Source organism: Populus alba, chromosome 10, assembly GCF_005239225.2.
Source record: "Populus alba chromosome 10, ASM523922v2, whole genome shotgun sequence".
Lineage (NCBI taxonomy): Eukaryota > Viridiplantae > Streptophyta > Magnoliopsida > Malpighiales > Salicaceae > Populus > Populus alba.
The window spans coordinates 13789003-13814673 of record NC_133293.1 but is presented as its reverse complement, the minus strand read 5'-3'; the positions used below and the strand labels follow the sequence as shown (position 1 = coordinate 13814673).

Genomic DNA, 25671 nt, shown 5'->3' with positions numbered 1-25671 from the left:
AGGCAGCGTGCGTGGAAAAGGCTGGCATCTCAGTGCACGTTCTTCATTTCTTGCCTTAAGATCTTTGAATATTCTAAGAGCGCTCTGCAGTTGATCCTGTATTTGGTTAAAATTTAATTATTATTTTTTTATATTTTGGATCGTTTTGATGTGCTGATATTAAAAATAATTTTTAAAAAATAAAAAAAATATCATTTGCATGTATTTTGGCACGAAAAACTATTTAAAAAGCAACCGTTATCACACTGCCAGACACGCTCTTAACGAGGCCGAGATATCTCTCTTTTCCAAAGCTAGAGTAATTTCGAATAATTTTATATTCTACAAAATATAGTACGTGTTTGTTAATTTTTTTTATTGATTTTTTTTATTATTTTGATGTAATGATATCATAAATAAAATAAAAAATTATTTTATGTTTATGTTTAATATTATAATAATGATTTATTTTCAAAATAATTTATGATTGAAAATATATTAAAATAATATATATTTTTTATTTTTTAAAATTTATTTTTGATATCAGCACATTAAAACAATAACAAAAATAAAAAAAAAAATTTAAACAAAAAAATTAAAAAATTTTAAAAATATATTTCCCACTGGAAAAGAAATATTCACTAATATCACAATACTAAATACGTAAAGTGTATTAAAAAATGTGGTTATAATGGTTTTTTAAAGTGTTTTTTACTTAAAAATATATCAAAATATTTTTTTTTAAAAAAAAAAACTATTTTTGATATTAGCACATCAAAATAATCTAAAAAAATTAAAATAATATTAATTTTTTTTAAAAAATATTTTTATAACACAAAAATAAACAAATTTTAATCCGTAATACACGCTTGACAAGCTAGTACATCGAGCATTTTTTCCGAAAAAAATGGTTTATTCTCCACATGCAAGAAACTTGTGTCCAGGTTCGAATCTTTCTTTCTTGGGTATATTTTCAGAAGGCTTTTCTGAATATGATCCCTGTACCAAAGTCTCTGGCGGGGATTTTTTTTTTTTTTTTGGGGGGGGGGTGGGGGGCGGCATTTTTCTCGAAAAATGATATACGTCCACGTGTCTCCGTTTATTTCTTTGACCGATTACCAGATATTATTTTTACCCCACGTGCTACTTTGAAGTGTGACCAGATACTGATTTGATCCCATATCTCTTTTACGAGTTTGAAAAAACAAATTAGACACTCGCACGTGTATGTGGGTGTGTGAATGATGAAAACTATGTTGTGTTTAGTAGAGATATGTAAAATATAATTATTTTTTTATACTATGTTTGGTTAATAATATATAAAATATAAAAAAATATTTTTCTATTAATAAATATTATTGTCAAGCTTGCATATTTAAGAGAACAATTAGGTAATGTTTTTTACTTGCTTTATTTTAAACTAAGCGTTGAGATTGATAATAATATAATAACTTTGGTTACAAAACCTGAATCGGCTCGAAAAGTTGCCATAAGACTCGGGCACCCCAAAGCATGAACTAGTCCAGATTTTTTTAAAAATAAAGGAATGATTAATCAAGCCCTTCTAATAAAAAAACCTAAATTGACCCGTGACCCTATCAATCCGGGGTAAAGCCCGAGTAAAATCTTGTTTGTTTTTTTTAAAAAAATAATAATTAAAACAATGTTATTTTATCTTTAATTTTAAAAAACAGGGTTGAGCCTCACAATCTCCAACTCAATCTGCTTTCTATAGTCTATTACGGTTTCATGACCAGGGTTACATGTCTGACAAGTTAATTCACAGTCAATCTAATGTATCGTCATCTCAATATTTAAGAAAATATAACATCAAATATATTTTCATATCAATATTTAAAAAAAAATATATATCATATCACATATATAATAGTTTGAATTTATATATTTTTTTTTACTAAAAAACATGTTATCAATGCTTAATTATTTTCTTGCCTTCAAAATAATTACGACCCACAATCAGTGATGGGTGCCATGCTGTGTTGTGTTGTGTTGTGTTGTATTCACACGACAAAAGAGATAAAAACATCAATAATTTTAATATATTTTATTAAATAGATAACTATCTATATATAGAAATAAATATATTCATATAATATTTTTTTAGTAAATTTTTACACTTTTAAAACTGTAAAATATAATATAGTAGAGGCATGTTTTCAAGTATAATATTTTTTAATTTTTATTATTATAAAAAAAGTTAATTATAAACTTGTCCAAGTAAGACATGTAAGGATAAAAATAACCATCATCATAGTTTTAAAACTCGACTTGAAAGTCAATCCATAATAAGTTATGAAGATTGATTTTCTAACCACCCCAATGTTAAATGACATGATAAAAAAATATTTCATTAAAAAAAAAGACAAAAATACTACTCAAGCTAACTTGTCAAACTTGCAATCCTGGTCATGAGATCAAAATGACCTCATGCAACACAAATCAAAAAAATATACAAACTCAATTCTCAACCAAGTCAGCATTCAATGATGAAACAAAAAAAAAATCAATTGAAAATTGATAAAATCAGTGCAGGTCAACCAATGTTAACACTGTCACGACCTAAATCTTGAGTCTATGACCGGAAACTTTGGAGTGGTGTCGTAAGGACACGTCACCTACGCTAAGTCTCGGGACATAAATATCAAAAGAACAATTTATTTAAAAATACACAACATTTCATAATCTTTCAAAATATTATATTATTCAAAACTCATAAAACCAAATGATAGTTTAAAACTTCTCATCAATAATTAAAACAAAAATAATAATTCACAATACTCATTACACTGTCAAATTCCAAGCTTAATTAAAACACGGTAATAGCGAAGCATCTAAAACATTGAATCAAAACTAAAAAGAAATTCTCGTGAAACAAACAAGGCATGCCGCAAAAAAATAAAGAAGCATGAACACTCAACAAAGTCAGCCCAATAACAAAAACTAATGACATGAACATAATATAAAATGAGAGATGAGTTCAACCAACTCAGCGATGAGATAACATTTAATATATATCTTAGATATTGTCAATATGTAAGTTGTAAATATATTGGTATAAATATACATGTTAAGCATATTAACATATGATAGTGAAATACATGTTATAGATCACATGACACCCGAATGTGACCGCCGTGGAAGGATTGGTCGCCACAAACAGGTGTCTTTCTCACCAACCAGGTATATAAAATATTATGTGCACGTGGACTAACCACTCTTCGTTAGCACGAAGTTACTGACAAGTCCTGTATCAAGGCATAATAGATATTCATATTATTATCAAAGCAATGTATATCATATTGAATATAACAAATTAAATAATAGACGAGTATTCAAAAAATAAAACAACATGTATAAATATTTAAAAAATTAACTAGTTGTACTCGTCATATAATAAACATACATATTTATTTATATTACATACATATTAAATATTATTCCACTCACCTGAGAAAAATATAAAAGTAAAATGAATATCAGATGGAAGACCCGAAAATTCAATCGAGGATCGTTGGAAATACCTATAACGAATATACAAAATATATTAAAAAAAAACTTAAAACAACACAAATAAAATACTCTAGTGTATAAAATAAAACCAGATTTAGTCTCATGAGTTTATGGACTTAAACAAAAAAATATTTAGAAAGTAGGGGCAAAAACATAATTTTACAAGAATTGGATGATCAAACTGTAAATGTTAGAAATACATAACCACATTGAAATTTCACCCATAAATACATCATCAATTATGTCCATAATATCAATTTACATTACAAGGATCAAATTGTAATTTTTTCTAAACTCAAGGGACTAAACTGCAAATCTCCAAAATTGAGGGACTAAGCTAAAAATTACACAAATAAATTTTAAAACCAATATTCATCATCCTTAATATTATAAGAATAATGCATATAATTCCAAAATACATTTTAGGGGTCAAATTATAATTTTCTAGAGTTCAGGGACTAAACTGTAATTTTTACAAATCAATTATCAAAATAAAATTTCATAATCTTCAACCTCGAGACCATTTTTTCCAGGTTTTTTAGCAAAGTTTAAACAATTTTTTAACTAAATTCCAGGGATTGAACTGCAAATCTCTAAAATTGAGGGACTAAGTTGAAAATCACACAAATAAATTTTAAAACTCAATTAAATAAATAACAAACCAATTAAATAAATCAATTAACAATTTCTTTTCCAACAATACACCAAAAATCAACTACCTAACTTTAAAACCATAATAATCATGAATCAATTTTAACAACATAAACTTTAAATCTTTATAAACCTTGATATGTTTTTTAATTATTCCATAAACAAACCATAATCAAAAGTAACATAAGAAGAAATCACTTGCTTGCTACTTTCACATCTATTGAACCTAAAATCTCAAGATCATAAACTAAAATATCTGGTTTTATGAGAAGAGGGTCATGACAACCATAAGAATTACAAGAGAGAAAAATAATTCTCTTGCAGTTTTTTCTTATATACCTAGGTTAACTTAGGTTAGGTTTGAGATGACTTGAGCTTGAGTTTTGGCCAAAACTTTGGGCTTTACAATCCAATATTGAAAAAAAATAAAATTGTTGGAGGGTAAAATTAAAAATAAAATTTAAAAAAGAATAAAAAAATAAACTGAGTCATCCTGGGCTAATCCACTAACCACCAACTTGGATCACGAGTTCGAGATAACCCAATATAAAGCCAGAATAAAAATAAAAATACAGGGTCAAATTAAAAAATAACAAAAAACTAAACAAAGTAAGCTTGGTTCCACATGTGAAATACGCGACAAAGGTTATGAGATTGAAATAACTCAACATAAAACAAATAAAAAATTACAAAGTTTAATTTCTAATTAATTCAATGTTGAATGATGAAATTGAAAAAATAATAATTAGAAAAAGCAACAAAAAAATAACTCGAGTCAACATAGATTAACCTATTAAATCCACAAATTGGACCATAAAATTGAGATAAATTTATAGAAAATAAATAAAAAAAATTTCGAAGCTCTTGCTCATAAGGGATCTAATTTTTAAGGTTAAGATTAATAAAAAAATCACAAATCATAATTACTAAACACAATATAATATTAAATAAGGATGAAATTAAAAAAAGAATTAAAAGAAAAATAAAAAAAATACAATACTATTTTAATGAAGTGAATTTAATCATACCTTCAAGTCTTTTATTAATTAATAATTTTAATCCAAGCATTATACATCGAGACCTTGCCCGATGAATTTTTCACTTTACTGCACGAACCATCACCTCCACAGCCTAGCGGTGCCCAAATAAAATAAATCTCAATTTACAACATAACAACACCAGGGAAGAAAATAACACTCTGGGGAGCTGGAGCTTCCAATGAATTGACAGTAGGAAGCTTAGAAAGCTAGGCTCAAAAGAAGCGTGAGAAAAAAGATGAAAAACAATGTGTGCTAACAAACTTGACGACTAATAATAAAATTAAAGGGAAAAGCCACGGTAGCGGGCGATGAAAACACAGCGGGGGTAGCTCTTTCTCCCAACCAACTTCATCACCTCGTCATCTCCGCCCCCTCCCCTTGTCTTCCACTTTTTAGCTCTTCCAGTCACTATTTCCCCTCATTTCACCCGCCCTCTCTTTCTCACTAGCACATTCTCCGTTCCAATCTCTAATCTCTCTTCAATCAAATGGCTTCATCTCCCTTCCTCTCCAGAATCCCCATCAACAACAAAACCATTTCCTTCTCCTCCTCCCTCTCCCCTTCCTTCCCTTTCTCTCCCTCCACACTCTCCCACCGTAAAAGAAATCCAAATGCCTTGAGAGTCCAAGCCAAGATCCGCGAGATCTTCATGCCTGCTCTCAGCTCTACCATGACCGAGGGCAAGATCGTCTCCTGGATTAAATCCGAAGGAGATGTTCTCTCTAAAGGCGAAAGCGTTGTCGTGGTTGAATCCGATAAAGCCGACATGGATGTCGAGACCTTCTACGATGGCATTCTCGCCGCAATTGTAGTTCCCGAGGGTGAAACCGCTCCAGTTGGCGCTCCAATTGGACTTTTAGCAGAAACTGAAGAGGAAATTGCGGAAGCCAAGGCGAAAGCTGCCTCCAAAGCTGGTGGTTCGAGTTCACCTGCCACTCCCGTTTCTTCTCCTGATACTTCCACTCCCGCTCCTGCAATTCCGCAACCACCTCCTGCTCCGGCTGCACCTGAGGGACCGAGGAAAACGACTGCCACGCCATTTGCGAAGAAATTGGCTAGGCAGCATAAGGTGGATATTAATAAAGTGGTTGGAACGGGGCCGTATGGAAGGATAACTCCTGCTGACGTGGAGGCAGCTGCGGGAATTGCTGTTTCAAAGCCGAGTGTGAGTCCAGCTTCCCCTGCCGCCGCTGCTGCGCCAGTTATGGCTGCAGCGAGTTCCTCGGCTCCTCCTCCGCTACCGGGGTCTAATGTTGTGCCATTTACTTCAATGCAAGCGGCTGTTTCAAAGAATATGGTGGAGAGCCTTTCCGTTCCAACTTTTAGGGTTGGGTATCCCCTCACAACTGATGCTCTTGATGCGTTGTACGAGAAGGTACATTGTGTTAACTATTAGAATGAATCCGTTCATTTTGTTCGTAATGGTAATTTTATTGACTTGGTTATTGAGGGTACGAGATGTATGAGTTCAACATGTTTGATGATATCATTATGGTTATTTTCAGGTTAAACCGAAGGGTGTGACAATGACTGCATTGTTGGCAAAAGCTGCGGCGATGGCACTTGTTCAGCACCCAGTTGTGAATGCAAGCTGTAAAGATGGGAAAAGCTTTACTTATAACAGTAAGATTAACATTGCAGTAGCTGTGGCAATCAATGGTGGGTTGATAACCCCTGTTCTGCAGGATGCAGATAAGGTAATCTTGTTATTTAATCTATATGATTCTCGTTTTATTGATGGATGATCGATTTTTTATTGGTGTCAGGATCATGACCATGTTGAATTTAAATTAGTAAATTGCTTTGTTGTAGTTGGATCTATACTTATTATCTAAAAAATGGAAAGAGTTGGTGGAGAAGGCCCGAGCAAAGCAGCTTCAGCCCCAGGAGTATAATTCAGGTTTTTACTATATGAGTTTTTTATTTTATTTTCTCTCTCTCTCTCTGTATCCGCTTAGGGGCTTGGATTCGTGTTAAAAATCTTTTTGGAGTGATAATTCTAACTCTATTTGTACGCAGGGACTTTCACTCTATCCAATTTGGGAATGTTTGGAGTGGACAGATTTGATGCCATTCTTCCTCCAGGCCAGGTGAGTAGTGATAGACAGGTCCTTTTTTTTGTCATGACTTTTTAGACATTTACTAAAAAGTTGGAAACAATGTTCAGGGGGCTATCATGGCTGTTGGAGCATCAAAACCAACCGTGGTGGCTGATAAAGATGGATTCTTCAGTGTTAAAAGTAAAATGCTGGTGAGTGAGATTTCTATTCTTTTATCATTTTCTGTCTGAAAAAAACAAAGGTTTGAAAAAATTATAGACCATGATAGAACATTTCTCTTTTAAATCAACTGTGATGTCAGTTTTCATGTTTTGAAATTATCAGTAACTGTCCTCCTGTAATTCATACTTATGGCATCCTTTTACCAATTGATTAAATTTTGGGAAACTTGAAGCCTTCTGTGGTGGAATAAATAGCATAATTACTCTGAACTATCACTACAATTTTCCTTCATCAGCACATGAGCTGAGCCAATGTCAGGCATTGCATAAGACTAATTAGGAAATTCTTGAAAGATCAAGTGAAATTCTCTTCAAATCTTCTTTTGACACTGACCTGTGCTTATTTTATTTCAGCTAAAGCTTCTCCCAAGTTCACTTATTATTAGTAAAATAACAATAGATCAACACCCCTGGCCTAAATAAATCTTTCAGCTCATTGCCTTGAATTATAATTCTCTCTCTCTCTCTCTCTCTCTCTCTCAGTTTCATGATCAGCAGCCTTCAAGTTAGGAATTACTTGTACATATCCACGAGGCTTATAGATGGCTCTGGATGTTGGTTTCTACACTGCATAGCTTTCCAGTGGTTAAGTTGTCTAGCTTAGTGACTCCAATAAACTGTCATTAGTGGTTATGCTCGACAAATCTGCTGGTTTCATGGGTTAGAAGTGATGTGGTTCATACTAGTTTCTGAAACATGGAAGACTGGAATGGATAGGGACGATGGGAAGTGTAAATTTCATGAGATTATTGTGGCATAATGTGATTTTAATTTGACAGACTGTTAGAAGTGAGTTCTTTTTGGTTCAATTCAACTTAAAGATACTGTTATAGTAGTCAAAGAGGTAAAATATTTTGTTAGATCCATAATCTAGTTTGTTTAATGTGGATCAGAGGTCCTTGGGTGGAGTGGGGCTGTAAGAACAAAAGATTTACTAGTGCATAGCCATTGACCTTAGCATATGGTTTGTTGTTCATCTGAGAAAGTGATTTACATTTCACAGTAAGCATCAATTATTCCTGGTGCTAAAAGCTAACATTGATAAGCTTTAATCTACTGATGATTAGTCTGAAATGCAATTCACTTTCCTGGATGAAGCATAGTCCAAGAAGTACAATTGTATCAGATAACTTGTGTACATATTTAGACACAAACACTTTCTCATCAGCAGTTTGATCATGAACCTCCTTGTCACCATTTTGAAAAACAATATCATTGTTTTGGTGTATGAACTTCAACTCAAGGTGCCTAAAAATGCTGCCATTTCTTCTTACCTCTTTGGATTATTTTACCAGAAGAAAATCGACTATTTCTACTTAAAAGTGCCTTGGCAAGCTTCTTAATCTTCTTTTTTGTAATCAATTTATCTATTTTCCTTTTGGGTCTGTCTGTGTTTGTTCTCAGAGGAGCAGGGGCACTGGGTTAGTTAAATACACAGGATCACTAAGCGATGTTAAGTGACCTTTGGGTCACAATTATTTGGTTTCATACTTCAGGAGGGATTATGCAAAACCTCTATGGTTGTCTCATGCTCTAGTGATTGGCCTTTTTCTCCTTGAAATATTTTGTGACTAAATCATCAGAGTATGCAAACTAGAATTAATTTTGAAACTACAGGTATAGGAACTCATTTTGTGTCTTTTTCTTGGAATTTTGTCCTTGAAAAAATTCACTGGTTGCTAGTTGAAATACTGTCACTGGAAAACGATATGTCAACTAGATGTTAACTTGAAAGGCGACCAAAGTTTGAGAGGAAACATCAATGGAAAAGTCATATGAGCGAACCCCAAGCGCTGTATGCTCCCTGGAGGGGAACAAAAGCCCTGCTTTGGTGCTGTTCTGATTATTTATGGTCCCTGGCACCTATCCTCTGAGATAGAATAATATCTCTTATTGCTAATGGGTTTGTCATGCATTAGGTCCCTTTGCTTGCCCTTTGTGGGTTATTATATGTTATCTGATATTCTTGAAAATCAAAGTATGTTGCTATTTGGTCATTTGATGCTCAGCTTTCCTTCCAAGCAAATGGTTCTATAGGATACTCTAATTAAATTGGAGTTTGATTCTTTTCAGGTGAATGTGACAGCTGATCACCGAATCGTCTATGGTGCTGACTTGGCTGCCTTCCTCCAGACCTTTGCTAAGATTGTTGAGAACCCAGAAAGCCTGACATTATAAATGTTCCAGATTTTTATAGAAAGAATGCAGTTGACTCTGGCCCCTATTCTTTGGTCTTTGGCGAGATGATGGCATGTCTAGTGAAAGAGCACTGGGCATATGGAGCTGGTTTTGCACTGCCTAAGTGATACCGTGCTTGTTGTATTTCCTCCTATCTTGATTTTGTGAGAGTTTCAGTACCAGGACAGATACTGTTGATTATAATTTTAAAGATGAGAATAACGAGCTAGTTCTTGAATGTTTTTGACAGAAGCCAGGGTAATGTTTTGCCACAAACATAGCATTTGGATAAATCTTTTGATGATAAATTTGGATAACAGTGGGTATCAGGATTTATTCTGTGCTGTTAGATTGGTTTTGAAGCGTAAAACATTCAAGAATTCCCCCCACAACTGCGAACTGATAAAGGTGGTAAAACTGGAATGTGATTCAGTGGATGGTACCAGAAGGAGCTCATGTCATGCGTCCAATTTGGATCATAAATTTCATGATATACCACTTTCAAAACCACCAGATTTCTTCCCTTCAGAAAAGAGATTCACTACCAGGCATCAGAACATCTCGTGGACAGAAACTCAACATGACATTCACTAACAGCAGGCATTGAAGTCTAGAAAGGAAGGGCATATGCTCAAGTGAAACAACGTAAACGAAGATAAAGCCTTCCCCAGGACCAGGTCCTTAACACTGAAACGTGGGATAAATAACCAAAATACAATCTAACATGTTGCTGAAGGATTCAGGTAGATGTTTGGACTATGGCTAATTATGATATTACATGATTTGTTTGGTGGTGATCAATAACCAAAACACATCCTGTCAACTATATGAATTCGTTGCCCTAGCCATGGCCATAAAATCTGAATTAGAGGTCCAAGCCGATGTTCCCGGAAATTCAAAGCCTATCAATATACTCGATGACTGGAAGCGAGTCATGGATATACCTTCTCATGTTCTTCTCTGCTGACTGATCCGCAACTACAATTACAACGTAAATCAGATGTCCTCAGGACGAGGAAACTAAATTTGAATTTCAACTGATCTCAATGGTGACATGTGTTCAGTCGAAGCTATAATGATAAAGCATCTCTGAAGAAAATGGAACAACATCATTTAGCATGAAAGGACACTGCGTATGCATCAAACTGCGTATACAAGTGCAAGACATGTTATAACAATGGACACAAGCTCACCAGTTTCATTGGGATTCAGTAGAAGTAGGTCCCTTGTTGGAAGAGCATGCATCCCAGCATAAACAGTTGTCTTAACAGCCCGCGTATGGCATTGTGCACAAACTTGTGAATGAATAAGCTGTTGTAGCGGCTTCGAGTAATCACAATAGAAGTAACAACCTAAATGTCAGATTGCACAAGAACATAACCTTAGGAAACATTAAACTACTATGATTCAACCCGGTGACCCGGAACCCGAGCCTTGAACCGGGTCGGGCCTAAAAACTATGGCATAAACACAAATTAACTAATCAAATATGCCATGGACATGGAAGAAAAAAAAGAGAAAGGAAAATAACGTGAATGAATGCCTGGTGTTCTTATTGTGCCTGAATTTATGCGATCAAGGCCATTTTTTTCTAAAAATTTTTCTAATTGATTTTTCTTTTTTCAAACTTTCAATTATTTGCATGCCACACTTATCATCGTCTTGTTGGTCAATAATAAGTTAACCAATAGAATGCATCAAACCAATGGAGTTTTTCAGAAGGGTGAGTGCATTAAAGTTGAAGTAAAAGGGTAGATAGAACCAAAACTGAGTAAATGTGTTGATAGAACTGAAATTCAATAATACAGGAGCTCATAATGACTTTTTTTTGCCTCAGGATATGTTTTTTCTGGCTATATCCATTCAAAAATCGCTACGTCATATCAAGTTTGTATTCATCCCTCTCTTGACACGCTTGCTTGAGTTAAATGGCGAAGCTCTTTTTTTTTTTAATGAATTTTTTTTCACGAAAATGGCGAGGATTCGATATAGAAGATTCTAGAAGAGCTGAACGCTCAGACTCGGAGTTGATAACGCTGGAATACTTTGATATAACAGACTAGCTATGCTTGCTGGGGTTGTTTTGAGACTAAAATTCCATCGTTTAGGTCTCTGTTTCTCTATATTCGTGTGTTTTTTTTTTGTCATTTCGGTAATTTTTGGAGGCTTAATTTTGTTATGATTTTTATTTCTGCTTTATTTTCCTGATTGACTTATTTTAGATTGTATTTTAATTTTATCGAATAATAAAAATTTATTACTTTTGATAATCTTAAGGACCCTAGCTATTTAGGCCCGAGTTATGGACTAATTCAGCAATTGAGTAATAACTCAAACTCTCTTTCCCTTTGCGTGAGACTATCTACGAACGTCTAGGATTTTATTCAAGTTCTTTTCGTTTTCAATTTCAATGTTTTTCTTTATCATTTTGTGTTTTGGTTTCGAATTTGATTCTTTAAGAAATGCCATGTATTTCATTCAAAGAACGAATCCCTACTGCTACTTCCTAAAATCTCGGATAGCCTGCTATCGTTGGTAAAAAGGTGTCAATTGAGCAGCAAATAACGTAAGAGGACATCATGTAGACAGCCTATTTGTCAAATCATACACAGGTATCCTATTCTACAATTTCCCCAGGGTCATTGATTTCTTCCCTGGGGGCTTGAATTTGCTTCTAATTATGCATCCGTGTACTGAAAAAAGTAGTGAAATAGATTTACAATCTGCAGAGATGTGATCAACCATTAAAAATACCCCAGCTCCACTGTATTCAGATGATCATCGGGAAGCCAATTTGATCCCTTGCGGCGAGCACTAAATCGGTGCATTACGGTGACCAAAATGTAGCTCAAATAGCTCCCAACCGAAATTAAAGAATAATATCACGCCATTGAAATGCTTCTTATGCTTTCTGGTGCTTGATCATAGAAAAACTCCAACTGGCCAATGGACATGAAAGCATCAGCAATTCCCATCAGACAGAAAAGTGTTGACAGCTGTAAAACAAATCAATTTAATAAAAAATATTTAGATGTGATTCAATATATAATTTATATTATTTTTTAATATATATTTTTTTAAACAAATTTGAGTTTGAAACTCGTATAAATTTATATTACTTTATATTTTATTTTTTATCAAATAAATAAAGATTGTGAGATTCAAATTTATAACAGGTTGATTATTAAAATTTTAATATTATATTAAAATATCAATTCAATTAAAAAATTTAAATGGTTAAATGAAATCAAAAATATAATTTATATTAGTTTTTAATAAAAACTAAAATGAATAATGCTGATATCACAAAACCGATTCCCGTACACTTTACGAAATTGATGCCATGTTCGAGCCCTGAGAATTTACGGGCAACAAGAACTAAAACTCGATAGTATAATGCGATCGTGGTGAACCTGGACGTGGTGGCGAAGATTCGCATCGGACTTGAAGGAATCTGAAAAGACTTTGTGAGATGCTTATCCATGACTGGGCTTGTTGGAAGGAAAATGAGCTTTGCAAGTTCTGTGCTGTGGCAGGAAAATTCCTGCTGTCCATAACGGTCCCACTCCGATGACAGATTTAAGGTCTTTGACTGTGTGCACTGTAGTTTCCATAGTTTAGATGCTTGGCGTGGTTGGAGGTTGTCATCTTCAGCCACGATTGCAGCCTTATCAAGAAATCTGGGAATTGGTACATATTATCAGCAAGTACGAACTTGTTAAGAGGATAAAAAAATTTATCTGCACAGTATTAAGGCTGCTAGTTGTTGATTGCAACTTGATACTTTCATGTCATAATCAACGCTTCTTCCTTTTGTTTTGACTTCTATTTTCCAAACAGAAGAAGCAGGATGAAGTTGGAACCACGCGTGTAAATCTTATATTGAGCCATATTGTGATTCAAAAACATGATGTCACTGGCTTGATAGTTCAATTGTTTTTTTATTTTATTATATTTATGTGTGATGTTTCGGTGAACTTTAATGTGTCTCGACTAATCTTTATAAATGATAAATTTAATAATTAGATAAGCCTTTAATAATCATTAATATTAATATTAGTAATAATAAGACTTGAATATGATATCAAGAACAAACTCTTGATGGCAAGCTTGTATCTCTGCACTATTTACTTCATGGTTTTGATGGTTAAATTTAGGTGTTGTGATGGTACTCATCTGTATACGTTTTGAAGTCATTCACCACTATAATTTGAAAGAGATGATGGGACTCTGGTGTGCCCAACAAGGTGATCTAAATCTATCGATTTTCACTGTAAGGAAAAGGGATCGAAAAGGCTAGGTAAATGTATATATGCCATGACTCAATCCATTCTAATTTGGTTCGATCATGAGTTGTAGTTTGTGATATCTTATCGCAACTAAGACAAATATCACTGGACAAGTAATACAAAACCATAGCTTCCTCTTCCTAAATGCAGCCAGCCACAAATACTTGTAACCATCTAGTAAATGGACTCCCAGCTGGACCCAGGTTCCGGTGAAGTGGGTATCCACAACCAAACGCAGTGACTGAGAGAGAGAAACATTGCTATGGTTGGAATTCCAAGCCCCCAAGCCCATCCAATGTCGTACTGAATATAAAAAATCAGGGTCACAGGCTCACAGCCATTGGGGTAGATGTTCACACGGAGAAAAAGTACCTGTGGAAGTATTTATATTTCTTTGCCGATCGCTTAAGATCTGATTCATCGGATTGGTCTGCCCCAAATGTGACGAAAGAAGGTCGGATCCGTCCTGCTACTAGTAGGAGCAAAATTGTCATAACTGGAACGGACCTTAACCCAGCAGAGGTGACAGGTCGCCGGTTCTCCGATCAAACCATCAGATCAGGGCTTAACAGACGAGTGCTTTATATGACATAAAGTATTAGTATTACATGTATAAAATGGATAGGCAGATGACGATGATTTTTTGAGGTGGGAATTGCTTTGATTTTTGAGTTCCGGTGTTGAAGATGAGTTTTACGGTACTGCTGGATACAAGTAGAATTGTAGAAAGGTGGGGTTTGAAATGGTGTTGGAGGGAGAGCGCATACGATGTATCATTCTTGTTTTGCAAGATCTACATAACATGCCCCCCACTTGAGATACTAATATATGGAATTCAAGGATACTGAATTAATGTAAAAGCCAACGGGAATCCCTTTTCCTTTCTCTAGAAAGATCATACAAAAAGGGCCTTGGTAATTCTTCTATACTATCTGACATGCTTCTTATTCTAAGGAACACAGATTCTTTACCAGCTAAATTGTGTAACCTAATTATTACAAATAACGAGGAAAGGCAACTAAACCTTGTTTGCGAGCTCTACTCCACTTTCTTTAGAGTCACTGATTTCTTTGTTGTGGACTTGAATTGGCTTAAAAGTATACATCTTTGCACAAAAAAGGTAGTAAATAAGATTAGCAACCTGCAATAACGTGATCAACCAGTAAAAGTACTCCAATTTTCCTTTGTTCAGATTATCATCTGGAAGCCAATTTGATCCATCAGAACCAGCACTAAACTTATGCACTAAGGTGACCAAAAGTGTGCTTGCATAATTCCCAACTGAAATCGCAGTCCAAAATAGTGCCATAGCACTGCTTCTCATACTTTCTGGTGCTTGATCATAGAAGAACTCTAAATGCCCAATTGACATAAAAGCTTCAGCAATTCCGTGAAGACAATATTGTGGCACAAGCCAAAAGACCGGGATAGGAACAGGCTGGTGAGAATTGATAAGCCCATGAGCTGAAGCAACATGTTTTCGCTTGATTTCAACGAAGCCAGCAACTAGAGTGGCAAATATTGATATGACAAAACCAATTCCCATCCGATGCAGAAAGCTTATTCCACGATCAAGCCCTGTGAATTTACGTGCAACAGGAACCAAAATGCGATCATAAAAGGCTATTGTGGTGAGCATGGAGGTCATGGTGAAGACAGACATTGAACCTGCTGGAATTTGAAAGGATTTTGTGAGATGCCTGTCCATGGACTTGGCTTGTTGTAGGGAAAATGTGCTTTGCTGGGCATAGGCTGTGATCAGGAGAATTCCTGCTGCCCATATTGGTCCCATTCTGATGATAGATTTGAGTTCCTCAACTCTGTGAACTGTATTTAGTCTCCAAAGGTTGGGTGCCTGGCCTTGTTTGAAATTATCTTCTTCAACCACAATTGCAGCCTTATCAAGAAATCTGCGATTTGGTACATGTTATTAGCAAGTCTGAACTTGGGAGGAGAAAAAATAAATTCTCCCTGCTTTTCAATAAAAAATAACATTAACTTAGATTGTTAATTATTTATAGCAAATGTACAATATTGAGGAAAATCTTTGCGGTTGAATACTAGAGCATTTACTATAGCATCGTGTTACTGTAAAATCAAAGGAAGCAAGTTAAATGTGAAAATTCATATGCTCTTTCATTTTAGAAACAAAGCAGCTTCTTCGTTTTTTTTTTTTTTTTTTTACTTTTATTTCCAAACAGAAGAAGCTGGAACCGCAGATAAAGCCTGCATTGAGCAATAAGCAGATTTGTTCAAAAACTTCTCATGAACTTGCTGGGCCATAGGTGAGGTTGTGATGACACTGATAAGACACTGGAGAACGTACCAGAATTTGTTGTTTAGCTGGGGTTGAAAGTGATTACTGTAGTGTCCGTGGGGTCATACATAAGAAGATTTAAAGTTGTGGTCCTACCATATTATTGCACACAAAGACAGATGACTTTTCGCAGTCAATCACCACCATAATCTCAAAGAGGTGACGGTGTTTGTGGTGTGCTCAAATTTTGTTCTTTCCCCTCACATTGTAAATGAAAAGTAAAAGTTAAGACACTTACTTCATGTGTATAGTGTGTAGAAGCTTTCCACCAATAGAAATGGGTGCATCAAGCTCATCGTTCTGGTATAATAACTCAGGATCCGAAACCATGGCCAGCTTCCTCTTCCTAAATGCAGCCACAGACACTTGTAACAATCTGGTAAATGGACTCCCGGCTGGATCCAGGTTCCGGTAAAGTGGGTATCCACCAATAAAAGCAATAATTGAGAAAAACATTGCTATGGTTGGAATTCCAAGACCCCAACCCCAACCAATGTTGTCCTGAATGTAGACAATCACTGTCACAGCCACAAGGATAGATACTCCCATGACAAAATAATACCAATTGAAGTATCTCCATGTCTTTGTTGTCTGCTTAGGGTCCGACTCGTCGAATTGGTCTGCTCCGAATGCGACGACACACGGTCGGATCCCGCCTGATCCTAAGGCTCCTAGCAGGAGAGATGCATATAGGATTGCTAGTTGCCCTGTATCAGCTTCTTGGCACACTTGCTCTCCTAATTTACATGGCGGTGGCCTTAGATGTGGAAGAATTGCTGATATTGTTAAGCTTGTCATGCCCTGAGGAAGAAGAAGAAAAAAAAAAGAGGAGAAGAGTATGCTAGTCAATTTTTAGTAGGATATGAATTTCAAAAGGTCTCCACCTTTTGAGCTTTATTTGACATAAACCTGGACCGGAATCTCGAATTCAACAGATACAACAAACTTTTAAAGTGTGAATTAATGCTGCAGCCAGCATATTTTGCATCTAAATTAATTGCTAGAGGATAGGGTGCTCATCCATAATTAGCATTTTTTAGAGGATCAATAAAGGGGATTCGTGTAGTTTAGGTACTGTTCAAATTTATTAGGTTCTCGTGACTTTCTTTCACATGATAACCAAAACACAAGCAATTCATGATATATACGCATGAAATTAAGAGGGGTGGCGTTTACTATTTGGTATATTATGGAAGCAACTGTTATAGTCCAGAACCGGCCAGCATACGCGTCGGCCATGAAGGCACCGAGCAACGGTGTTAAGCTTGAAGTTCCTCCGAAGTTGGTGAGGGTGTTGGCTGCTTTGGTCAATGGCATATGGAGCTGTGTTGTCAAGTAGCTGATCATATTGGCACTGAACCCCACCACCGCCAACTTCTCACAAGCCTCATTTGCTGAACCAGAACAAATTATATAAAACCAAACTATAATCTTTCTATATCCTGTACACAAAGGAGAATAGAAATCAGCCTTACCAAATATAAATGGCATTGTAACCAATCCACCATTCTGCCTTTTCCTGCGGCTACCTCTGCTCTCCATCTTTCTCAGTGTGTTTGATGCTTTAAGTGGCACCCCGGAGCCCTATTTATAGGCTATCACAAGTTTTTTCACTGTAACCAGTCCCCCCCATTTTACTTCTCTACGATCGACCCACTCCTAAACCTGTGATAGGCATCAAATGATGACATCACTGACTTCGATAGAAGTTAATTTAATTTACGTGGAAGGCTTCTTAGCAGTGAAAAATAAAAAATCAATAAAGTGATACGCGACAGGTATGACAATGAAATCTTGTAATATCATTAATTTTTCATGGTTTGTCGCGTTATTGATTCAGTGCCAAAATAAAATAAAATAAAATATCGCAGTGCTTATTCATATATATGGGATCCTGCTTTAAGACCGCTGGATGAGATAACAGGAGTACCGGACCTCTCTTCATTACTGTGGAAGGAGTAATGTAATATAATTACAACATAAATGCGTCATGGACTGGTAGGGTTGTAATTAACTTGCAAGGTGTCTAGCACCACCGCAATATATACCAGAAAAATACAGGGTGCTGTTCTAAAAGTAGGATTCTATTGATCAAGGGCTTAAGGTAACAAAATAAATAAATAAAGAATTGAGAGCGGATTTTTGTAAATTCTCCTCGTGTATGCAGTGTAAATTCTGTGCATGATATTATGAAAATAAGATTTAGCTCTTCTTAGGGAGTTCTGCCCTAAAAGAAGCATGCGAGTCATGTGAAATTTAATAGCAGATCCATCAAGTGTAGCTAACAGTTGAGGTTGATTGCGTTAAATCTCGATAGGTGGAGGATCACGACTACTGATAAGCGTGGGTTCAACTTCGGAATGATAGTTTCGCGCAAATTTGTCCCGACTCCTTTATCTTATTTTGTTTAATGAATTTAGGATTATACATAATTATTATTGTTTTTCATAGTTTGGATATTAATTTAAAATGGGGGACCAAAAAAGTTGCGTTCAGACCTGTATTACTGTTCTCCAAAAAAGTGAGTGATATCCATGTGCTTCTCTTTACTTTTTCTAGTCCGTCCGTGGTTGAAATTATATTTTTTAAAATTTTAAATTTTTTTATTTTTAAATTATTTTAATGTATTAATTTCAAAAATAATTTTAAAAAATATTATTTTAATATATTTCTAAAAAAAATACTTTAAAATACAACTTTTACTCTAATCTCAAACAAAACGTTATACTAGTAACAGATTAGGCTAACGATTAGGAACCGTTTGGGGTTCCTAAAAAATTCATCTTTTTTAGTTAAAATTTAATATATTTTATATGTTTTGGATATTTTTAATGTACTGATGTTAAAAATAATTTTTAAAACATAAAAAAAATATCATTAATATATATTTTAATATAAAAAATTATTTAAAAAACAACCTCCTACTATCAAATATACTCTAAAGAGACAAATGAGGCCATGCGAAAAGGAATTCACCATTCCTATCCAAAATCACGCGTCAGAATTTTGAAAAACTTGCTACGCTGACCATATCTGATATGAATCAATGATTGATGAAAATAAGAGAATATATTCTTGTCCTTTTACCGAAGCGGTTCTAAAATGCTCCAAAATCCAAAACAGTCCCTTTATAATTAGCTTAATCAAAGCTCATCCTTTTGCTTCTATTTCTCTACAAATTAAGCCAGACAAGAGGGATCCCCCGGCATGCAACTAGCTAGCTACTTACATTATATGAAATCATCTAGATTATTTTTTTAGAAAAACGAAAATAAAGCGAACAGTTGACTTACTTATTAATTTTGTTTGAAATCTTGAATGATCATTTATTCATGTATCGTTTTGAATGAGCGCGGTAAGGTTTTTTCTTCTCGAATAATTTATCAACTCCATGCAATCAGGATATAACTCCGCCTATAATTACCTGATATTTTTTAATCAAAATCCATGGATTTATTGCAATTATGAAATCATCTGAAATTGCAGTAAATCACCACACGTCCATTGATCTAATCCAGGAGTACTTTCGTGTTTTTTTTTTTTACTCCCCCCAAAGTCGTCATAACCGGCCTGGATATTTTTAAGGTAAGCAAAATGCCACGTATAGGCACTGCTATATTAAGAACTTTGTTGCTTGTATAGGTTAATTTACCAGTCCCCGAGTGAACAGCTTCGCTAGCTAGCTGGCCTTGTTTATTTCTTGCTATCAAGAATTTGAAAAAAAAAAGAAAAAGAAAAGGAAAAGGAAACAAGATTCCACACGACAGCTTATCAATTACCTTTCCATTTGAACATCCGAGAACGTTACTGTATCTCAATTACCTTCTTCTTCTTTCTTTTTTATTACCTGTGGGAAAAGAGATAGAGCCCAGAAAAGGAGAACAAGACCATACACATGGTGGTTAGCAGCTACCATCCCAGCCACATGATATCTCCATTAAAACAAATTGTGCATGACAAGACAGGAGGTATATAAACATCACTATCCAAAATCATACGAATGATGCACAGACCAATACACTATTATTTCTTCCATATTTTATGAGCAGGAAAAAATAAACTTTGAACCCAAAAATTGGATTAATACTTAATACATAAATATATAAACAATTTTAAGTTCTCTTTGTGTTACTAGCTAATAGAATTTGTTAATCTTTTTATGCTTAAAAAATTTAGTCAATCATAAATATTCTACAGTTAAAGAAAAATAATATTAAAATAACATAAAAACGACTTGAATTTCCAAGTGATGAAAACCATGAGATTATCCACGTCGAAAATCATGGATCCCGCCATTAAACAATTCTTCTATTTTAAGCACTTATTTTTCGTATACATCGATTAATAAATAGTTAATTTTAATTAGTTTAATTGGTGACTCGACCGAAAAAAACACCCCTGTCATTTTGGGCATGGCTGTGTATGGGTTAGGCCCAAATATACAACTCATTTCCGGTAGGCCTATCGTTATCCAACTTTAACACACAAAACAATATATTGATACCATCTCCAAGAAATTAGGTGACGTTGGGCTGTTAGGAGGATGGCTATAGTTTTTTTAAAAAAATATTATTTATTTAAAAATATATTAAAATAATATTTTTTTAATTTTTAAAGATTATTTTTTATATTAATACATTAAAATGATTTGAAAATTAAAAAAAATATTAATTTATAAAAAATTAATTGTTTTAAAAATATTTTTAAAATATAAAAACAAATAATACTTATAAGAGCTTTTGAGAAGTTATCTCATTATTGGTTTACATAATAATTAGAGAAATATTCTTTCCAGAGCCAGTCATGCCTGTGAATGCAAATCTTATTTTTTGTTAATCTACACGACCTATCATTATTTTCATTGGCTGGAAAACGTTTCTAACAGTCAACCCAGCTTTTCATCATAGTTTTTATGAAAGATCGCAGGTCTATTTCTTTGTCGAGTGAGCTGCCCTACTCTCTTGTAATGGAATTTACGTAGCCTTGATAATCAGGGTATTTACCATGCACACATCATTGATTAAAAAATACACAGAAACAATTCTCTAGCTACCATTTTACTAATCTAGTTATCAGAAGGTCTTCTAATTGCATATGAAACTGAAGTCCAGGTGTAGCCATAGAAAGCCTGGGATTTGTTTGGAATTTCAACAAACTTCATCAATAGTTTGATCTTAATTTTTTGGAAATACTAATAAGTTCTTTCCCTAGATTTTTATTTTATTTTTTATTTATTTTAATTAACTTAGATATCCAAATCAATTTATACATATCTCATTATTTTCACAGATATAAAATTAACAACTCCATTAAACTTATTTTGCCATATGGATTGGGTTGGTATGTAACAAATAAAAAGGCACGGGTTGCGTACTAATCGAACTGGTTTGAAATTTGTAATATTTGTAAGGTACTTATTGTCTTATTCACGTGATTGCGTGGATAATTAATATCTTTTATTTGATGTATTGAAGCTACTCGGTCCTATTCGCGCAGCCGGTTTGGAGTGAACATGAAATCATCCCACGTATACGTACCACGCGAAGTTTAAATCAAATTCTATAACTATTTTGAATTATTTGTAAGTTGACGTGTTCAAACCTAGCTAGTGGCAATTCCACGATATAAATTCGGTAGGGTTTTTCTTCTTCTTCTGAATTGACCCCATTAGTAATTACGTGGATGATTCTTCGAACACGTTTTTGGCAACTATTTTTAATAGACACAGGTTCTGGCATCTTTTTGAATCTGCTAACAAGATTTGATGCTTGATTTCGACTTCTTAAGCTAAGAATCAAGTGAATATTATTATCTGATGCCGATGAGCAACCATTTTATAGCCCTGGGTTGATATGCTTCCACAGGCTAATTGGTTCAGACGATATGTATAAACACGCACGCACACATACATATTCATTTAAAAGTCGAGGTATCTTATAATTTATGTATAAAATTCGCTACTAATCTTTTCTTAAGATGGTATATATTAATAGTTCCATGTCAATTACGTAGCTCACCCGCAAGGAAATATATATGTTGATCATGATCCTACCTGGTTTTTCTTTTTTTTAAATGATCATCTACCAATACTAAATATCATCCCAAAGATGACTGGTAAGAGAGAGAGTTTGGTAGGTACACGAAACCAGGGTGGCCATAAATCGAAACCACATGGTATGCCAGAAACCAAAGATGATGGAAGTTAATACAATTCCATGGCAGGGTGATACCGCGGAGGTGAGTGCTTGCAGTTATATTATTCCTTCTCTCTTCCAGCTTTATTGACCTGACGCGAGAGATGATGCAAGCAAGCAATGTCTGAATGGCAACGCCGAGATTTCCTTTCGCATTTAAAGATAGTAGGCGTATTTACCAATCACCTTCTATAAAACGGTGAGCTACCTTCAAATTGATGGTTGATCTTATGCCAACCACGTGTCCTCAAGCTCTTCTTCCATTATTGAATCAGGTCTATATATCCGGTTGTTTCTTGATTTGGACAATGAAGAAAAGTAGTACCAGTAAGAGCAGAGCAGAGCAAGTGGGGTGGGCTAGGTGGGGCAAATGAAGGGCACGGGTGGAGTTAGTGATCCTCTCATTGTGTAGTATTTTGTGTAGTATTTTGATAGTGTGATAATAATTGCTTATTAAATAATTTTTTATATTAAAATATATGTTAATAATTTTTTTTATTTTTTAAAAATTATTTTTAATATCAGTACATCAAAACGATTCAAAATATATAAACCATATTAAATTTTAATAAAAAAATTAAATTTTATGGAACACGATATCAATTGTGTTCCTAAAGGCTTCTAAACACTCAAGACCAGCAATGACTTATTTGCATTAGTCATCTTTTCGACTTCTCTATATTGTTTTTAGCTCCTCCTTCTAGGTTCATGTGGCTGTGTAGGATGTTTTTCATTGCCTGGGAATTGAGAAAGAGAAAGGATCAGAAGTCGCGGGGACGTAATTTGGGTATTAGGCGTCTTCTAGAAGGGCACGTGGCACTTCCAGTCTCTCCATCTCCCCCATTTGTTAATTTATAAGAAACCCATTTCAATTGTGATTAAAAAAAAGGTTACAAAATAAATAAGATATATTTATTAATTATACTTTATAAAATAAAACTATTTCCATTTAATAAAAATGTCTCAAAATAAATAAGATACATTTTTAAAAATATTTTAAAAATTTTCGTTTATATTTTTATATAAGATCGATAATGAAATTAAATTAAATTAAAGTGAATACATCCAACAAAAAAGAATAAAGAATGTGATCTTTAAATACAAGATTTTGATGGATGCATGTAGTTTTAAGGAATCTCAGTATTCGATCTCAACAATAAAAAAGGAGTGCTTGTCATTATACTATAATATCCTCAAAAAGTAAAAATAAAAAACGAATGGGGTTGGGGGGTCATGTTTGCACTCAGGGACTGGAGAGAGGTGGGATTAATAAATCTAAGGGTAAAATCATCAGAACCTCCCCGAGGTTTGACCTAATTAACACGTCCATCCCTCTTGTTTCTTAATCAAAACACTGTTCTCCTTGACCTTCACAATCAGTTGGTCAGTCGTCATTTAAGGATTGATGTGCTAGATTTTACGTCAAAACAATATGATATTGTACTTAATTCTTGAAAAAACCCTAGCTAGGCTTTCACTCTATAATCCACCTTGAGTATACATTTTAGGATATTTTGCCATGCGGCCCATGCCATTTACATATCGATATGTTAACTGATTAATTTGCCGTCTAGGGAGCTAAGCGTTTGTTTAGAGAAGCAGGTGTGTAACTATTGATTGCACCAAACTTTAAAGAGGATTCGATAATTTACCCTAAATATATCTTACTGTTCTAGTAACTGTTCTAATTTTCAATTGAAATATTCATTTTTATTTCTACTTAGAATTAGCTGTTAAATATTATCGAGTGTAGAGATTTTGTATACAGAAATGAAGTTTTTTTCTGTTTAGATTTTGAAGCCAATTATTTCTCATAACTTTCCTTTTAAATTAAGTTGGCATTATATATAGAATGAGCACGTGAGAGTCAAAGGTTAAAAAAGTTACTCATCCAATCTTGAAAAAGTTACGGTACATTGTCCACCCACTGAAAACAATAAGGATTAAAACGCGTTTAAGCGTGTGAGCTGTGAGTTGGTCTCAGACAAAATATTCGCAGCTGTCCGGATTTGTAAGTATTAGGCAAGGTTTGATAATGCTTGTTTCCTTTTGATGAAGACTACATTAATCAAACAATAGGTTTTTGTAATGATTGTTTTTTTTTAATTGTGTGTGTGTGTTATAAAAGGATATGTATTTTCAAAATATGATCAATTGAATACCATATTAGATTTCATATAAAATTAAAAACATATTAAACGGAAAAGGGTCTCGTAGTTTTAGGTATCTTACGGGTTAATTCCCAGATTCATGTACTTAGGCATCATTTGGCATTGTGTTTATACCTACGTTTCATCAAATTTTGAATTTGTTTTTTTGTTAAAATTGAGTGCGGTTTATATTTTTTAAATCGTTTTGATGTGCTGATGTCAAAAATAATTTAAAAAAAAAAAAATCATTGGCATGTATTTCGGCACGAAAAGCTATTTAAAAAGCAACCGCTACTACATTACCAAACACGCTCTTAATGGCTAGTTTTTTCTATTTTAATGTCTAAATATATTTTTTTTATTTGAAGGTTTTGTGCGGTTAAATATGTTACATAATTTTTACTCTAAAATAATTACAAGTGTAGAATCTAAACTAATAATAAAACATTTCAACTTAAAAATATAAATTGAGTTTTGTAATTTTCTTTGGTAACTTTGCTGCTAAATAATTTGCGTTTTTTATAGCTGTAATTATAATTCGAAAAGCTCAATAATAAGTTTATTTCTAGCTCGACATGATAATATATTTCCAACTAATTAACCTTTTGTTTTGCTGCATAACAAACAATAATATTCCAAGTACAGTGCAGCACGACAGCACTACTCAACCGGGACGAAACAATCTCTCTAATTAAGGTTTACCGTAGAAATTAGAGTACTTAGAAAATAACGTAAATGCTAAAAACAAAAATGTTTTAATTCATGGCTCCTGCATGCCAAAAATGTGAAACCAAGGACAAATACAATTTCTAGAAAATCCCAGCTATGGCCGAGAGCTTATCTTTTACGGCAAGCCAAACAGTAATAAAGAAACAGTTTGTTGCCGGCCACTATAATGCCAACCACGTTCGCACGCAGGTCAGTTTGGATAGAAAGATCGGTACTGAGCAACTTGCATTATTACTCTGCGCGTGCTTTCCACTATCGATCCATCTTAATTTGGAAGAGCCAGAAAAAAAAATAAAAGTGACTTTGGAATGAAAGGAACAGATGTATCAAAA

The 25671-nt window shown here is 34.1% G+C and overlaps 2 protein-coding genes across 2 annotated transcripts; one reads left to right on the top strand and one right to left on the bottom strand.

Annotated features, from left to right (window-relative positions):
- Nucleotides 1-5363: 5363 nt before the first annotated feature.
- LOC118047987 (dihydrolipoyllysine-residue acetyltransferase component 4 of pyruvate dehydrogenase complex, chloroplastic) lies at nt 5364-10009 on the top strand. Its single transcript, XM_035057486.2, has 6 exons — nt 5364-6576; nt 6707-6898; nt 7014-7101; nt 7221-7291; nt 7369-7452; nt 9556-10009. Exons 1-6 carry the CDS (start codon nt 5689-5691, stop codon nt 9658-9660), a joined length of 1428 nt encoding a protein of 475 aa, XP_034913377.1. The 5' UTR covers nt 5364-5688; the 3' UTR covers nt 9661-10009.
- Nucleotides 10010-14798: 4789 nt separating this feature from the next.
- On the bottom strand, nt 14799-17899 carry LOC118047993 (protein NRT1/ PTR FAMILY 3.1). Its single transcript, XM_035057500.2, has 4 exons — nt 17742-17899; nt 17443-17660; nt 16505-17067; nt 14799-15859 (listed from the first exon to the last, which is right to left on the bottom strand). Exons 1-4 carry the CDS (start codon nt 17806-17808, stop codon nt 14968-14970), a joined length of 1740 nt encoding a protein of 579 aa, XP_034913391.1. The 5' UTR covers nt 17809-17899; the 3' UTR covers nt 14799-14967.
- Nucleotides 17900-25671: the final 7772 nt, after the last annotated feature.